Source organism: Mercenaria mercenaria, chromosome 1 (assembly GCF_021730395.1).
Source record: "Mercenaria mercenaria strain notata chromosome 1, MADL_Memer_1, whole genome shotgun sequence".
Taxonomy (NCBI): domain Eukaryota; kingdom Metazoa; phylum Mollusca; class Bivalvia; order Venerida; family Veneridae; genus Mercenaria; species Mercenaria mercenaria.
This window is the reverse complement of record NC_069361.1, coordinates 55,612,410-55,629,328: the sequence shown is the minus strand read 5'-3', so window position 1 is coordinate 55,629,328 and position 16,919 is coordinate 55,612,410. Positions and strand designations below refer to the sequence as shown.

Below are 16,919 nucleotides of genomic sequence, written 5' to 3'. Positions count from 1 at the left end.
TTTAAACAGAACAGAATATCATAATCATTTTTGCCGTTATATTTTTATGTTACTTAAAAAATCAAGTTTTAAATCAAGATGCAAAGAACTTAACTACAGAAATACAGTAATAAATTATTTCAAATAGCTGATCATTTTCAATAACTTACCACAGCAACACTTGCTTATTTGTGTGTATTGCTCTACATCCCAGAAAGAGAAAACTGTGGGCGACACCTGTGTGCAACGGAATTTAGAGCACGGCTAACCGTGGCGATACCAGAATTTAGAAAACACAAAACTTCAAAGGAAAATGCCGCAGTCATGCAATAAATTTAATGTTCATAATGTGACCGAACTTCAATTTTAGAGAAAGGTCATTTTAGCCAAAATCGAGAGATCAGTGCCTTTAATTTGAATGCAGAACTAATACTTTCAATTATTCGTTAGTTTAAACTTTAATCATATTTCATTGTATAAATATACATATTCTATTCACACACATACAACAAGCATACATAAATGCATCAATTTAAATATACAGAAGGTTTGGCTTGAAGTTATTACAGCATAAATCGGGGACCCTCCCGTTCCAAGTATAGCAAAAATGTTCTGCCTGTTAAATAATATACCATACAAAATAGCTGTATACTGATTACTTCGTTGATGAGACCTGGAACAACTGATACGTATTAGACCTTCCTGATGAGACCTATTTCAAATTTATATCGAACGACTATTTAGTCAAACCAAAGAGCTATAATAATAAATATTTTATACTTCTTTAGTCAAACATTCAAATATGTACCGTTTTTAAGTATTTTATCATATCATTTTTTTCTAACGGTTATTTCTAACACACAACTGCCTGAATATCAACGTTAGATGCATAAATGAAATTTCTCAGTTAATGGTCCACCGTCGATACAATAATCAGAAACTATTTGTCGCTCTTTAAACAAAATAAAATTACCGGGCCTCAATTCTATCACGATTTGCATGAAGAATATCTTATACTAACACCGCTTTGACGCGGTAGGCCTAAAGTGCGAAAATAAGGTTATTTTCGCGAAAATAAGATTTTTTTTTACGAAAATAAGCCATATATTTTTTATTTCTTTATTTTTTTGTAATTCTTGTTTTAGTTTCTTAAAGACTATATTAGTATATGCTTCCATGCGAAAAATGAGCGATTTTAGTCTAATAATAAAGAAATAATCATCATTTATATGCAAACCGCGCTGTTTTTACTTACGAAAATAACCGTAATAAATACGAAAATAAGGCATATATTTTATATCAGTTCTTTTATCTAAATTCTTTTTTTTAGTTTCTTAAATACTATATTAGAACATTCCTACATACGAAAAATGAGTGATTTTTTATCAAATAATAAAGAAATAATCATCATTTATATGCTAACAGTGCTGATTTTACTTACGAAAATAATCCGTACTAAATGCGAAAATAATTATTTCCTAATTGTTGGACTAAAATCACTTAATTTTGCTTTATAAGCGTCTAATGATAGTATCTTTATAACGATATAAATTAAAGTTCATTTGGTCATTTGGATAATAAGTAAATAAATTTCGAACTTCATCACATAAACTCCGCATTGAAACAGGAAGGTATGAAAACGTATTAAGAGAAGATAGAGTATGCACTTTTTGCAATATGAGAAAAGTTGAAAGTGAATATCATTTCCTACTTGTCTGTCCATTTTATGGTGAAATAAGAAGAAAAGGTTTAAAACCATATTTTTGTCATTGGTCAAACACTAAAAAATTCGAAAGTCTTATGTCTTCAACTTCTAGTAAAATCTTAAATGATTTAGCAAAATTCATTTACCTGGCAATGGAAAGGAGAAACTCATAATATATTTGATTTACAGTATAGGTATATATAGGATGTATATACCCCTGAACACAGGTTTAATTGTTTGATATTAAAGTGAAAAATATTATATAAGTTTTGTGATAACATTGCGACAAATTGTTTGACTTATTAGTTTATTATCTCCTCTGAAAATAATTATGTACTCTCTGTGTTCCATATTATATTGTGTTTGTATTTGCTATAGGCATTGTATTTACATGCTTTATGCAATAAAATTGAATTGATTGAATTTATTGAAATAAAATCCAGTATAGCTTATTTTCGCACATAAAAAGTTATTTTCGCAAGCGATTTTGACACATGTTGATTAAAATCGCTAATTATTTCCTAATTATTGGCTTAAAATCACTTAATATTGCTTTATAAGTGTCCAATGATCGTATCTATATAATGATATAAATTAAAGTTAATTTAGATGATAAATAAATAAAATATAGCTTATTTTCGCAGATAAAAAGTTATTTTCGCAAGCAATTTTGATGCATGATAATTAAAAATCGCTAATTATTTCCTAACTGTTGGACTAAAATCGTTTAGTTTTGTTTTGTAAGTGTCAAATGATCGTCTCTATATAATGATATAAAATAAATTTTAATTAGATATATAATAAAAAATATATGGCTCATTTTCGTAAAAAAATCTTATTTTCGCGAAAATAACCTTATTTTCGCACTTTAGGCCTACCCCTTTGACGGAAGTGACGCATATGTCAAGTGTATTGACCAATCAAAATAAACGGAGCCGTATTTGAAGCAACAAAGTTGTGGCGGAGCAATTAGCAGAAAATAATGTGATCGCAATACGTATAAACAACTGATTCTCATTTGAAATCAGAAATGAAACACATCAGTTGTGTAGATAACTTCTGTAACTTACAAGCTCTAATTCGCCATGAGCTCCGAGAGCTTGGAGTCAAAGTCCCTAAAGCTAAAAAGTCTAAACGTGGTGGTCCAAAAAGCCAGCAGGTGATTATCTAAAATCTGTCTCAAAACGAATAACTATATAATCCAATTAAAAGTCATCGTCGCACATGAGCAAGATTTCTAACAGAATCATTGCATGAAGAATAAACTTGAGGTTCTTGATGGGGGAAGCCACAACTGCTCCCCCCACCCTGCTGTCCCAATCCAGTTTACCAGTTACTAAATGACTAATGCAGGCATTATTGTCTTGTTCTTTGTTTAAGGTTTTCAAGTGAAATGATTGGATTATACAGTTTTGCACAATTATTCATGTACATTATATAGTCGTGTAACTGGTCTTACTCTTATGTTGTGAAGTTATAATAATAATTTCTTGTTTGGCATCAGATTGTGTTGTAGGGACAGCCGAGGCCATCTGCAAGATGGTCGTGCTGATTATTTTTGTTATTTCCATGAACATGCCTCGGAAGTTATGCTGTTTAACTGTATGACTAAACAAACTGTATATAAAATTAGGTGAACTTTTCTAAAGTTTTTAGCTCAACTATTCGAAGAATAGGGGAGCTATCCTACTCGCCCCAGCGTCGGCATTAGCGTGAGCGTCACACAAAGATTGGATGCATGTGGTAATCAAATGCTGAAAGCACCTGCATGACCCGGAACACTTATCTATTCGATTAAATTTTTGGAACTAATATTTCGAACAAACCATGAAAAAATGGCAGTTCGCGAAACACATTTGATAAAGAAAAAATGCGAGGAAATACCGTAGAAAACCGGTATGTTGGTTGCGTATCGCGTTGCAATACAGTTTTGGCAACATATTGCAATATACCGGTATACTGGTTTATCGTGACACCCCTAGTAACTATGTATTGTAATTATTTCACGGTTGCTGTTTTGTTGTAATATCTAATTAATACAGAGCTCGAGATCAGCTGCGTATTTGCGTATTTACGCAATTAAAATTGCAGAAAACTCAATTGAATTCATACAGTGTGCGTACTGAAATGCAGTTAAAATTCCTAATACCCAATTCGTAAAAAATCACTTGCGTATCGCTTTTTTGTTATTACTAGAACGGGTATGAGACTTTGACGCTAGACAACTGACTGGTTATACGTTACCGCAGAACAAGTGGCTTTTAGAAAAATCATAGGACCATTCAGTCGGCTGATCGGTGTTATTTGGACACTTTGTAAACATTTTTTTATGCCGGTAAAATGTAAAAGAGGTGTCAGAAAAAATATTGTTGCAGCACAAACAAACAAATTAGTGGGATATTTTGCTGTTCAACAATGACAGTTATCTGTTTGTGACGATGTAGTGTCACAGATACTGGACGACATCTTATGGGAGAACGCATGTAGTGGTGAACACATCGTTTGTGATATTGTGGATGAAGTGATCTTCGACTGTATTAAAAGTGAAAAAAAAAAACCAGTATGGAACAAAAGTAGATCTATCTCAGAAAACATTAAATGATGGAGAAAAAATATCTTTGGTACTATGAATTGAAACACACATGTTAACATTGCTTACAGGCATTTAAAAGCAATTTTAAAAAGACTACTGTTTTAATTAATAACATTTTGTTACAATTTTAAATACATTTTTAGCTCGACTATTCGAAGAATAGGGGAGCTATCCTACTCGCCTCGGCGTCGGCGTGAGCGTAGCGTCACACAAATGTTAAAGTTTGCGTACCACCCCAAATATTTTCAAAGTCCATTGAGATATTGCTTTCATATTTTGCATACTTGTTTACGATCATGACCCCAGTCTGTAAAAAGGAGGAGGCAACTCTATCAAACATTGTGACTGAATTATGGCCCCTTTTCGACTTAGAATATGCTTATTGTAATGTTATAGTTTTACTCATTGCTTATATTATACTATCAAGCACTGAGAATAGTCGAGCGCACTGTCCACTGACAGTTTTTGTTGTATTTACCATTGAAGGGTGCCATTAAAGTACTTTTATGTGGTAAGTCAATCCTAGTTAATGATGTATACCATGTATACTGTAAGCGTTCACAACTTAATTTAAGCCACAAGAAAAAAATACTCAATTGTTTGTGCGAGATTGATGAAATACCCAGTTAGTTTTAGCAAATACCCAATTACTTCTGAAAAGGCTGGGTAATAAAATTATTCTTTAATACCCAATTCAGGTTTCCAATACCCAATTCAGACAAAAAGTGATGGGTAAATACCCAATTGCACCAAAAGCTTATCTGGAGCTCTGTTAATATCTATTGATTTTATATCTTAACCTTTAGTCTACTGGCGGCAAGTGTTTTGCCTTTGCAGCCAGTGCAAAGCTGGCGGCAAGTGTTTTGCCTTTGCGGCCAGTGCAAATCAAGTGCAGGCTGATCATCTTGAGCCCTGTTCGCTATTCAGTCAGTAAATATTTAGTGAACACCCCTTTGCATTATAAGGTTACTGGTACTTTAGAAATTTAGCAGGGTAAAGGTTAAACAATGAAGTTTCTATTATGTCCCCCTTCGAAGAAGGAGGGGTATATTGTTTTGCAGATGTCGGTATGTAGACCAATCTGTTTCCGGATGATAACTCAAGAAAGCTTGGGCCTAGGATCATGAAAGTTGATAGGGAGGTTGGTCATAACCAGCAGATGACCCCTATTGATTTTGAGATCAGTAGATCAAAGGTCAAGCCTCAAGGTCACAGTGACCCAGAACAGATAAACGGTTTCCGGATGATAATTCAAGAACTCTTGGGCCTAGGATCATGAAAGTTGATCGGGAGGTTAGTCATGACCAGCAGATGACCCCTATTGATTTTGAGGTCAGTAGGTCGAAGGTCAAGGTCACAGTGACCCGGAACAGTTGAATGATTTCCAGATGATAACTCAAGAACGCTTGGGCCTAGGATCACGAAAGTTGAAAGGGAGGTTTATCATGACCAGCAGATGACCCCTATAGATTTTGAGGTCAGTAGTTCAAAGGTCAAGCTCACAGTGACCCAGAACAGTTAAACCGTTTCTTGACGATAACTTGAGAATGCTTTGGCCTAGGATCGTGAATATTTATTTATTTATTTATTTATTTGGGTTTAACGGCGCACCAACACTGAGCAATGCTTAGGTGAGTTATTATGACCGCTCGATGTCCGTCGTCTGTCTGTCGGTCAACATTTAGCTTGTGTATGCGATAGAGGGTGTATTTTTCAGTTGATCTTCATGAAATTTGGTCAGAATGATTGCCTCGATGAATTCTAGGTTGAGTTTGAATATGAGTTATCTGGGGTCAAAAAGTAGGTCACTAGGTCAAATTGAAGAAAAACCTTGTGTATGCGATAGAGGCTGTATATTTCAATTGATCTTCATGAAATTAAGTCAGAATGATTGCCTTGATGAAATCTAGGTCGAGTTCGAATATGGGTCATCTGTGGTCAAAAACTAGGTCACTAGGTCATATCAAAGAAATAACTTATTAAAACTTAAGAGACCATATTTTTGGTCCAATCCGCGCAGTCTTGTCAAGATCCATGCTGGTCGCTAATGGTTTCTCTAATTACAATAGGCTTTGAAAGCAAACAGCATGGATGCTGACCGGACTGCGCGGATGCGCAGGCTGGTCTGCATCCATGCTGGTTGCAAATGCACTATGTTGGTTTTCTCATGGCCCGGCTCACTTGTTGACTTTTCAGGATGTTTTTTATGCCCCCGAAGGGAGGCATATTAGTTTTCAACTGTCCGTCCGTTCGTTAGTTAGTTCGTCACAACGTTAACTTTTTGCATGAAGGCACTTTACTCGCGAACCACTGCACCCAGGACCTTCAAACTTCACATGCTGATAGTACTTATTGAGTACACCACCCCAACTGACTTTGGGTCACCAGGTCAAAGGTCAAGGTCACAGGGGCCAACGTTAACTTTTTGCATGAAGGCACTTTACTCTCGAACCACTTCACCCAGGACCTTCAAACTTCATGTGCTGATAGTACTTATCGAGTACACCACCCCTACTGACTTTGGGGTCACCAGGTCAAAGGTCAAGGTCACAGGGGCCAACGTTAACTTTTTGCATGAAGGCACTTTACTCGCGAACCACTGCACCCAGGACCTTCAAACTTCACATACTGATAGTACTTATTGAGTACACCACCCCTACTGACTTTGGGGTCACCAGGTCAAAGGTCAAGGTAACGGGCCAACGTTAACCTTTTGCATGAAGGCACTTTACTCGCGAACCACTGCACCCAGGACCTTCAAACTTCACATGCTGATAGTACTTATTGAGTACACCACTCCTACTGACTTTTGGGTCACCAGGTCAAAGGTCAAGGTCACAGGGGCCAATGTTAACTTTTTGCATGAAGGCACTTTACATGCGAACCACTTCACCCAGGACCTTCAAACTTCACATGCTGATAGTACTTATTGAGTACACCACTCCTACTGACTTTGGGGTCACCAGGTCAAAGGTCAAGGTGCTGTGGGGGCATTTGTCACCATTAGTGACAGCTCTTGTTTCTCTTTATTTCATAATCTTTTATTTATTGCGTGTTAAGACTTTTAAACACTGCATAACAGATCTATTACATCTATAAGTGTTTTCATAGATGAAAATCCTTTTCCTTATATTTTCAGGAAGCAAATAAAGGACAGATATTTGGAAATTACCTGGCTCATGTGCATTGTGTACATGTTCCAAACTGTGGCTATGTTGCTAAGTGAGTACAGATCATTATATGTGTTACAGTTATATAGAATGATAAAGAGAATGTTTAGGGAAACTTTAGAAGTAGATTTTTAGCTCATCTGATTTTTTGGAAAAAAATGATGAGTTATTGTCATCACTTGATCGGTGTCGGCGTTACCTGGTTAAGTTTTATGTTTAGGTCAGCTTTTCTCCTAAACTATCAAAGGTATTGCTTTGAAACTTGCAACACTTGTTCACCATCAATAGCTGACCCTGTACAGCAGGAAACATAACTCCATCCTGCTTTTTGCAAGAATTATGGCCCCTTTTGGACTTAGAAAATCATGGGTAGGACAATTTTTCTATTATACAAAAAAATCAGATGAGCATCAGCACCCACAAGGTGGTGCTCTTGTTGTATATAAAATAATGTTGGAATGTGCGAAATCATGCATCAGATAAGGGTGGCTAAAGTGGCCAAATGATTAAGGTTACTGGCTTAGAATCACGTCTTGCCCATGGCCTCACCATGAAGGGGTTGAGTTTCAACAGGAATTTGCTACTTTAATGTAATATGCAGCCTACTGGAAAGCTTATAAATGGTTGTGCCGAACACCAAGGCACATGCTCATGACAGTGACTCATTGACTGATAGTGTTCATAGATGCAACAGTGAACTGTAACCTTCCTCATTAGAGCTGTCTGTATGGCGTAAATGATGGGGATGTTTATTGGCTTCTTCCCTGGTCTCAGAAAATTTATTTCAGATCGTGCAGTTTTTTCTCCAAAAAGTGACTACATCAGATTTTTTAATCCTCCTTTGCCCAAATACCAAGTTATCCCCTCCCCCTACCCAAAATACACTCGCAAATCAAAGCCTAGGCCTTTTTCCCTTATAGTGAAAAAAAATTACCTGCATTTACTTTATAAGATCCTATAGTGTGTAAATACCTAAAAACATACGCCACTAAATACTGGTGGGAAGAGTGTCAGAAAAGTTATAGTTTATGGTACAATGCGGTAGACACTGGTACTACGATTATAAATTTAGTATATTTCAATAATCTTGAATGATTCAGAAAGAATATTTTGATTCTTCAGGTTCCTTGTAGATGCTGCAGAAATTATAGTGGAGAACATTGACAATGAAGGTGTGTTTAGAAAGTCAGGGGCTGTCAGCCGACAGAAGGAAATCAAGGTATGGTATATTATACATAATAGCAGGATTGAGAATCAGAGAACCAAAGGTTTTAACTGGACCCAGACATATTCATAATTGTTTTATATGTTCCAACAGTCAATTGAAAACTTTACAATCATACTTATTCTAGAGGCCTAGTAGAGGATTGTATTTCGTGGTGGATTTAGCTCACAAAATTAAATCCCTACAAACAGAAAAAGTCATTTGCAGTGCTAGCCCTGGCCATCATAAATTAATAGCCACATTTTTTTCCGGGAAAAAATTAATAGACTGATTTGGCACGAGCGTAATTCGCATGCGCTTTCACATTTCAATGAAGCTAGGCTAAGATTCTCCCTAAGCTAATATAAGGGAGAAGTGACAAGATTTTAGGGAAAATGTAAAATAGTTTAATGCCATGACATGCAAGTTGAAAAAGGAACTAAATATGCTTAATATAATGTTACAAATTTTATTATTTCCTGTCTTTGTTTAAGTCTATTGATTTAAAGTAAATAACAAATTCACTCAAAATGTCAGTGGTTCTGTTTGTTTTCTTTTCCTTGTTAACCTTGTGAATTTAATGTGATTAAACTGCAAATTAAAGTGTTGTTTTTTTTTCACTCTTGCAATGATTGCCCAAACCAAGAAAACCCTTTGAATACAAATACAATTTAAAAAAAAAGTTAATTCCATATCAGCAAAAAAAATCAACTCCCAGTGCTTAATGCACTCAAAGTCACAGTCACTTTAAATAACAGGTGTTATGCTGGTTCTGAACTAAATTAAACATGTCAATAGCAGTGACATCACTATGACATCACATGGAATACACGTCTTCTTTGATCTGCTGGTGTCTTCTTTGATCTGTTGATGTCGGCACACATTAAAAAAAAAACAGTTGTCAAACAAGTTAAACCCAGTTTCTTATGGCAGGTGTCAAAAATTTGGGCAATTTAAGTTACGTTATTTAAGTCACAGAAAGTGTCAGTGATAATATTGTTTTTAAAGTCTTGGTTTTGAAAACTACAAGTAAAATTAAGTGGATTTAAGGAAATTACTGAGCCAGTCAAGGTAAGATCTTTCTTAAGGTCAAAAAAAAGAATGTGTAAGCTAAAATCCCTACTGTTAATTAGTGCTTGCCCGTGGAAAAACGGAATGCAAAAACGCACTTGTCCGCCGTCTGAAAGTCTCCAGTCGGACATAGGAATTCCACATCTGAAGGAATTATGTTTAATTAATTTGTTTGTTTGGTAATTAATGGCGATTAAATGATCAAGGATAAAGTGATGATAATTGTTGCTTTAAACTTCCATACATGCGGATCAATTAGTGAAGTATACCTCGTTGGCGATAAACAAATGTGTCACCGTTTAGAAGGGGTAATTATGCCTGTGGGCAAATACACTTCCTGCTACCGACTTCGCACGTTTTTGTCGATAAAACTACGTATGTTCCAACAGTTTACCATGTTTACGGACATATTTTTGCAATATTTTTTTTGTAGCATTTTTATAAATTAATCGCCATTTTCTATCGCCAAGAATTGCGTTTTAATCGACACTTTAATAAAATAATCGCCATTTGGCGATAATGTCGATTGGCAGCGCGAGCACTGCATTTGTATTTCCACTATAGAATTTGAGATCCACAAAGTTTTGTCCTGGAAAATGACAAAATTTTATGCCTGCAAAATGTAATGGTTCCATAGTACAGTTTATTCTTGTCAAAGACGGAAATGTGCATTGACTGAGACTGTCTTTATGTATAGAAACGCTGGGGTCACATTGAAGATGTTTTCTTGTATGCTTTCAGCAACAGTTAGAGAATGGTAAAGGATTTGTTGGAGCCAACGTGCATGATGTAACAGCCCTGGTGAAGCAGTTTTTCCGAGAACTTCCGGAACCTCTGTTCACAAGCACGTACCATGACACATTTGTGCGATGTCACCAGATTGAGGACCAGGAAATCTCTACTCGTGCAATACTATTACTATGTTTGTTACTGCCAGCGGAACATATAAGTACGCTGCAGTTCATCATGAGATTGTTAGCAAAGGTTACACAACATGCGGATAGTAATAAAATGGACAGTACAAATCTGGCTGTAGTTATAGCCCCAAATATAATGCATGTGAACAGCAAAACTGAAACAATGAAATCATGCGAGGAAAAACTACTTCAGGTATTTATACCATATTTTTAGTTATGTCTTGTAAAATCTACTTTATTTGATATATTCTGGTCTCTGCATTACAAATTTACATAAATGTATTTAAGAAACAGTGTGTTTTAAACAATGTTGAAGCAGTTCTTTTGCTCTTTCAAATGCTTTCCCTGGTACTTTCAATTAAAAATTAGCTTGACAGATTTTGGTTTTTTGCTTTGTTAACTGCAAACGTTTGATTGATTGTAGAATCTTTTGGCACAGACATAGATAAAAATTTCATTTAGGGTCCTCTACTAGTAATTGACGGCTCCCTCCATTTCAGTCAGAGGAGAAGACAGATGACTTACAAAGTATTAACCTTTAGCCTGCTAAATTCCTAAAATGGACTGGTCCATCATTCAGTTTGGGCAGTACCATTTAGTATTTGAAGGGGTGTTCACTGAAAATTTACCGACTGAATAGCGAACAGTGCAGACCATGATTAGTCTGCACTGGTCGCAAAGGCAGAATAACTCGCCGCCAGCAGGCTAAAGGTTAATCACCTCTCGGGGGGTGGGGGGGGGGGGGGGGGGGTTGCAGAGAACATTTGCTTTGCCTGGGGCCCGAACATCTTAATTTATAATATTGTGCCTGCTTTATCTAATGAAAATAGCTTAGTACTTCCAGTTGATAAGGTCAGACTGACTTATCTCATGTAGGTTCAGACATCTGTGGTAGAGTTATTGATTCAGCATGCAGAGGAGTTGGGTATGATAGATGAGGAGATGGCAGAGAAGACGGCATTTATGTCAGAAGTTTTCAGTACCGATGACGAGCTAGATGCTAGTGAAGATAATCTTGAAGATACAAAAGAGAACAGAAAGAAAGAGAAAAAGAGGAAGAGAAGTGGGTCTTTTCAAGGTAGGATTAAGAGTTTGTTTCTGGAGCCTGAATCTTATTTGTTGAGTCTCCGGAGAATAGTGAGATAGTAATTATTAAAGGTGCCATAATGTAGTGTTGTTACACAGTTGCACAGTCCAGCCCCAGTTTGACTATTCACTGAGCAGCTGACACCTCAAGCCTTCTAATCTTCATCTCTGTTTTATTCTTAGTAATATGTATATGTAAATCTTTTTAACATCACACCTAAATGAGCTTGCACATGTATCTTTAAAACGTCAGTACCAGACAAGCATCTCCCAGTTATACTCCAGTCAGGGGTGTAACTTTTTTAAGTTATCACATTTTATAACCCATTTGAGTTATTGTGTTTACTTTCATAACTTGTTTCAGTTATCATAAAATATTACAAAGCCCTCCTGTATCAATTCCTCCTTTTGAATGTGACTAATGCAATCATTTCCTGAATCCTTGGCCTTTTATCTTTCCAGCTATGCAGTAAAAAAATTTACGCAAGACTGATAAAGTCTTACGCAAATGGTTTTAAAGCTATAAAACTCTTAACATCCCATTATGCTCATCAGGTCATGATCAGACTAAAAGAGAATTTGATTTGTGAGAACAGCAAAAAGGCTTTTTAGCTCGACTATTCATAGAATAGTGAGCTATTGCACTCGCCCATGCGTCGGCGTCCGCGTCGGCGTCCGCGTCCGTGTCCCGATTTTGGTTAAGGTTTTGTATGTAAGCTGGTATCTCAGTAACCACTTGTGGGAATGGATTGAAACTTCACACACTTATTCACTGTGACAAACTGACTTACATTGCACAGGTTCCATAACTCTATTTTGCTTTTTTACAAAATTATGCCCCTTTTTCGACTTAGAAATTTTTGGTTAAGGTTTTGTATGTAAGCTGGTAACTCAGTAACCACTTGTGGGAATGGATTGAAACTTCACACACTTATTCACTGTGATGAACTGATCTACATTGCACAGGTTTCATAACTCTATTTTGCTTTTTTACAAAATTATGCCCCTTTTTCGACTTAGAAATTTTTGGTTAAGGTTTTGTATGTAAGCTGGTATCTCAGTACTTACTAATGGGAATGGATTGAAACTTCACATACTTGTTCACTATCATGATCTGACATGCACTAAGCAAGTCCCATAACTCTACTCTCTTTTTTTTTTTATAAAATTATGCCCCTTTTTCGACTTAGCAGTTTTTGGTTAAATTTTTGTATGTAATCTGATATCTCAGTATCCACTAATTGGAATGGATTGAAACTTCACACACTTGTTCACTGTCATGATCTAACATGCACTGTGAAGGTCCCATAACTCTACTTGGCATTTTTAGCTCATCTGATTTTTTGAAAAAAAATGATGAGTTATTGTCATCACTTGAGCGGTTGTCGGCGTCGGCGTCGGCGTTGCCTGGTTAAGTTTTATGTTTAGGTCACCTTTTCTCTTAAACTATCAAAGCTATTGCTTTGAAACTTGGAATACTTGTTCACCATCATAAGCTGACCCTGTATAGCAAGAAACATAACTCCATCTTGCTTTTTGCAAGATTTATGGCCCCTTTTGTACTTAGAAAATATCAGATTTCTTGGTTAAGTTTTATGTTTAGGTCAACTTTTCTTCTAAACTATCAAAGCTATTGCTTTGAAACTTGGAATACTTGTTCACCATCATAAGCAGACCCTGTACATCAAGAAACATAACTCCATCTTGCTTTTTGCAAGATTTATTGCCCCTTTTGGACTTAGAAAATCAGTTTTCTTGGTTAAGTTTTATGTTTAGGTCAGCTTTTATCCTAAACTATCGAAGCTATTGCTTTATAACTTGCAACACTTGTTCACCATCATAAGTTGACCCTGTACAGCAAGAAACATAACTCCATCCTGCTTTTTGCAAGATTTATGGCCCCTTTTGGACTTAGAAAATATCAGATTTCTTGGTTAAGTTTTATGTTTAGGTCAACTTTTTCTCTTAAACTATCAAAGCTATTGCTTTGAAACTTGCAACACTTGTTCACCATCATAAGCTGACCCTGTACAGCAAGCAACATAACTCCATCCTGCTTTTTGCAATAATTATTGCCCTTTTTGGACTTAGAAAATAATTTTCTTGGTTGAGTATTATGTTTAAGTCAATTTTTCTCATAAACTATCAAAGCTATTGCTTTAAAACTTGCAACAGTTTTTCACCATCATAAGTGGACACTGAACATCAAGAAACATAATTCTAACCTGCTTTTTGCAAGAATGATGGCCCTTTTTAGACTTAGAAAATCATGGGTAGGACAATATTTCTATTACACAAAAAAAATCAGATGAGCGTCAGCACCTGCAAGGCGGTGCTCTTGTTACAAAATTATGCCCCTTTGACTTAGCAGTTTTTTGTTAAGTTTTTGTATGTAAGCTGGTATCTCAGTATCCACAAATTGGAAAGGATTGAAACTTCACACACTTGTTCACTGTCATGATATGACATGCAGTACAGAGGTTCAATACCTCTACTTTGCATTTTACAAAATTATGCCCCTTTTTCAACTTTTGTATTCATTCAGTTGACAAGGCTGTTGAATAGTCGAGCGTTGCTGTCCTCCGACAGCTCTTGTTTTTTTAATAACTTACCTGGGTTATCTATATTTTATAACTAATACAGGTTATAAAATGCTTGAAAAAGTAACTGAAATAGGTTACATAACTTAAAACAGTTACATCCCTGACTGTACTCCTTAATGATTGTTGGGCAGTACACTTAGATGTAGATGTTAATTTGATGTAAATGCCTTTGGAATGACCGTTGACTGGGCATGTTCACTGAGCTCATTCTCAGTTTCTTTAAAGCTGAATCCTGAATTTAGTATCATTGATATATATTTATTTTTAGCTCAATTGAGCCATAGGCTCATGGTGAGCTTTTGTGACCGCTCAGTGTCCGTCGTGCATTGTGCATCCGTCAACATTTTCTTAAAAAATCTTCTTCTTGAAAACCACTGGGCAGAATTACACCAAACTTCACAGGATTGATCCTTAGGTGGTCCCCTTTCAAAATTGTTCAAAGAAATTAATTTCCATGCAGAACTCTGGTTGCCATGGCAAGCGAAAGGAAAAACTTTAAAAATCTTCTTGTCCAAAACTGCAAGGCGTAGAGCCTTGATATTTGGCATGTGACATCATCTTATGGTCCTCTATCAAGATTATCCAAATAGTGCCCCTGGGGTGAAAAGAGGCCCCGCCCTGGGGTCACAAGTTTTACATAGACTTATAGGAAAACACTAAAAATCTTCTTGTCTAAAACCACATGACCTAGACCTTTGATATTTTGTTTGTAGAATTGCCTTGTGGTCCTCTACCAAAATTGTTCAAGTTATGCCCCTGGGGTGAAAAGAGGCCCTGCCCTGGGGGGTCTCAAGTTTTACATAGACTTATATTGGAAAAACACTTTAAAAATCTTCTTGCCTGAAACTACAAGGCCTAGGCATTTGATATTTGATATGTTGCCTTTCGTTGTGTTTCTCTACCAAAACTGTTCAAATTATGTCCCTGGGGTGAAATGAGGCCCTGCCCTGGGGGTACCAAGTTTAACATAGACTTATATAGGGGAAAAATAATCTTGTCTGGAAGTTCAAGGCCTAGGTCTTTGATATTTGGTTTGTAGCATTGCCTGGTGGATCTGTAACAAGTTTGTCCAAATTATGCCCCTGGGGTGAAAAGAGGCCCCGCTCCGGGGTACACTTGTTATAATTATGGGTTATATTGGAAAAAATACTTCAAAAATTATCAGATCGTATTTCCTAGACTGTTTAATTATAATTACCTGATGACCCCAAGCGATTAGGGATCACTTGACTGTGACCTTGACCTACTGACCTACTTTCTTGTTTTTTAAGATACAGCTTTGAAATTTGGATGATGTGTATAGTTTTGCACACTGATCTTAAAACTGACTTTCAGTTACCATGAATGTGACCTACTGACCTACCTTCTTAATATTTTAGCATCTGTTTGCCATTTGAAACATGTGACTCATATTAATCAGATAAGCGATCCAGGGTCATCATGACCCTCTTGTTTTTTAATAAGAAGTTTATAAAAATGATTTTAAAATAAGAATCTGTGAAGGTATGAAAATCTCAAAAAGTAACCTTTAGCATGAATAGGTGAGGTGCAAGAACACCACTGGAAACACTGAACTATGCTCAATAGTATGCAGAGATTGTTGCTCTGGAGATGTAAATTTCTATAAATTTTTAGTTATTTAGGAAAGTCCTTTTTCCAGAAATATTTTTGCTCTATGAGGTGACATTAACTTTGTAGTGTACAAACATTTTCATTCAGGGTTTGTAAGCAGTATAGCCCAGAGTATCACCAAATGGAGGAAGAGTACTGATGGTAAAACTAACACCAGCGGTCTCAGTCAGGGCAGTAATGTGAGCCATGTGAGTGTCGGAAACACCAGGTCACACCCCGTACAGACAGATGAGGGTCAGGTATATCAATTTACTGCTACTGAGGCTACCCCTGTTGTGAGAAGGAAAAAAGCAGGGCCCGTCACAGAGGGAAAGGCTTTTTCGGCCTCAAAGAAGTAAGTTTTGAATATATATTGTCAGACTTATTCAAAGTTGATTCAAAGTACAGTTGTACACAATAATAGAGAGGTTGAGATATCCTTGTTGTATTACTTGTCGTGTGATAAAATTGTTCTATACTTTGTGTTGCAATTTTAGTACATCATACTATATGCTGTTAATGTAAGTAACATAATGTAGAAATAATAGAATTTATTAATGTTATATAAAGTTAAGGCATAATTTCTGTTGAAATTTCAGTGTTCAAAATTCATTGTCTCAAAATGCTTATTACTTGAAACATAGGATAAAAATCATACACATTTACATGCTTATCTGTACATGTGTGTACATCGTATTAATTTCATTTTGATCTTTTAAGACTAGGTTCTCCAGTTATTGCTTGGTGAATATCCTGTCATCTCTTAAAGGTAAATGCCACAGTTGCCTATATGTATTTAAGGAAAACATTTCCTACGGGCAAAATTTCTTTAAACTTTGTGTACTGACTGAGAATCAAGTTTAAAACGGAAATATGTATTAAAATCATAGGTACCCAGGCTTGATCTTGAATTATCTGCCCTTGAAAATCAGAAAATACTAAAAAATCCAATTTTCAAGGGCAGATAATTCAAGATCAAG

At 36.1% G+C, this 16,919-nt stretch overlaps 1 protein-coding gene across 1 annotated transcript in view; it reads left to right on the top strand.

Annotated features, from left to right (window-relative positions):
• Nucleotides 1-2,624: 2,624 nt before the first annotated feature.
• Nucleotides 2,625-16,919, top strand: part of LOC123536882 (uncharacterized) — a 33,977-nt gene continuing 19,682 nt past the window's right edge. Inside the window, exons 1-6 of the mRNA XM_045320377.2 lie at nucleotides 2,625-2,843; nucleotides 7,417-7,499; nucleotides 8,570-8,666; nucleotides 10,464-10,832; nucleotides 11,516-11,717; nucleotides 16,048-16,294. Of these exons, the coding sequence (XP_045176312.2) occupies nucleotides 2,715-2,843; nucleotides 7,417-7,499; nucleotides 8,570-8,666; nucleotides 10,464-10,832; nucleotides 11,516-11,717; nucleotides 16,048-16,294 (1,127 nt within the window). The 5' untranslated portion in view covers nucleotides 2,625-2,714. The remainder of the gene's footprint in view (nucleotides 2,844-7,416; nucleotides 7,500-8,569; nucleotides 8,667-10,463; nucleotides 10,833-11,515; nucleotides 11,718-16,047; nucleotides 16,295-16,919) is intronic.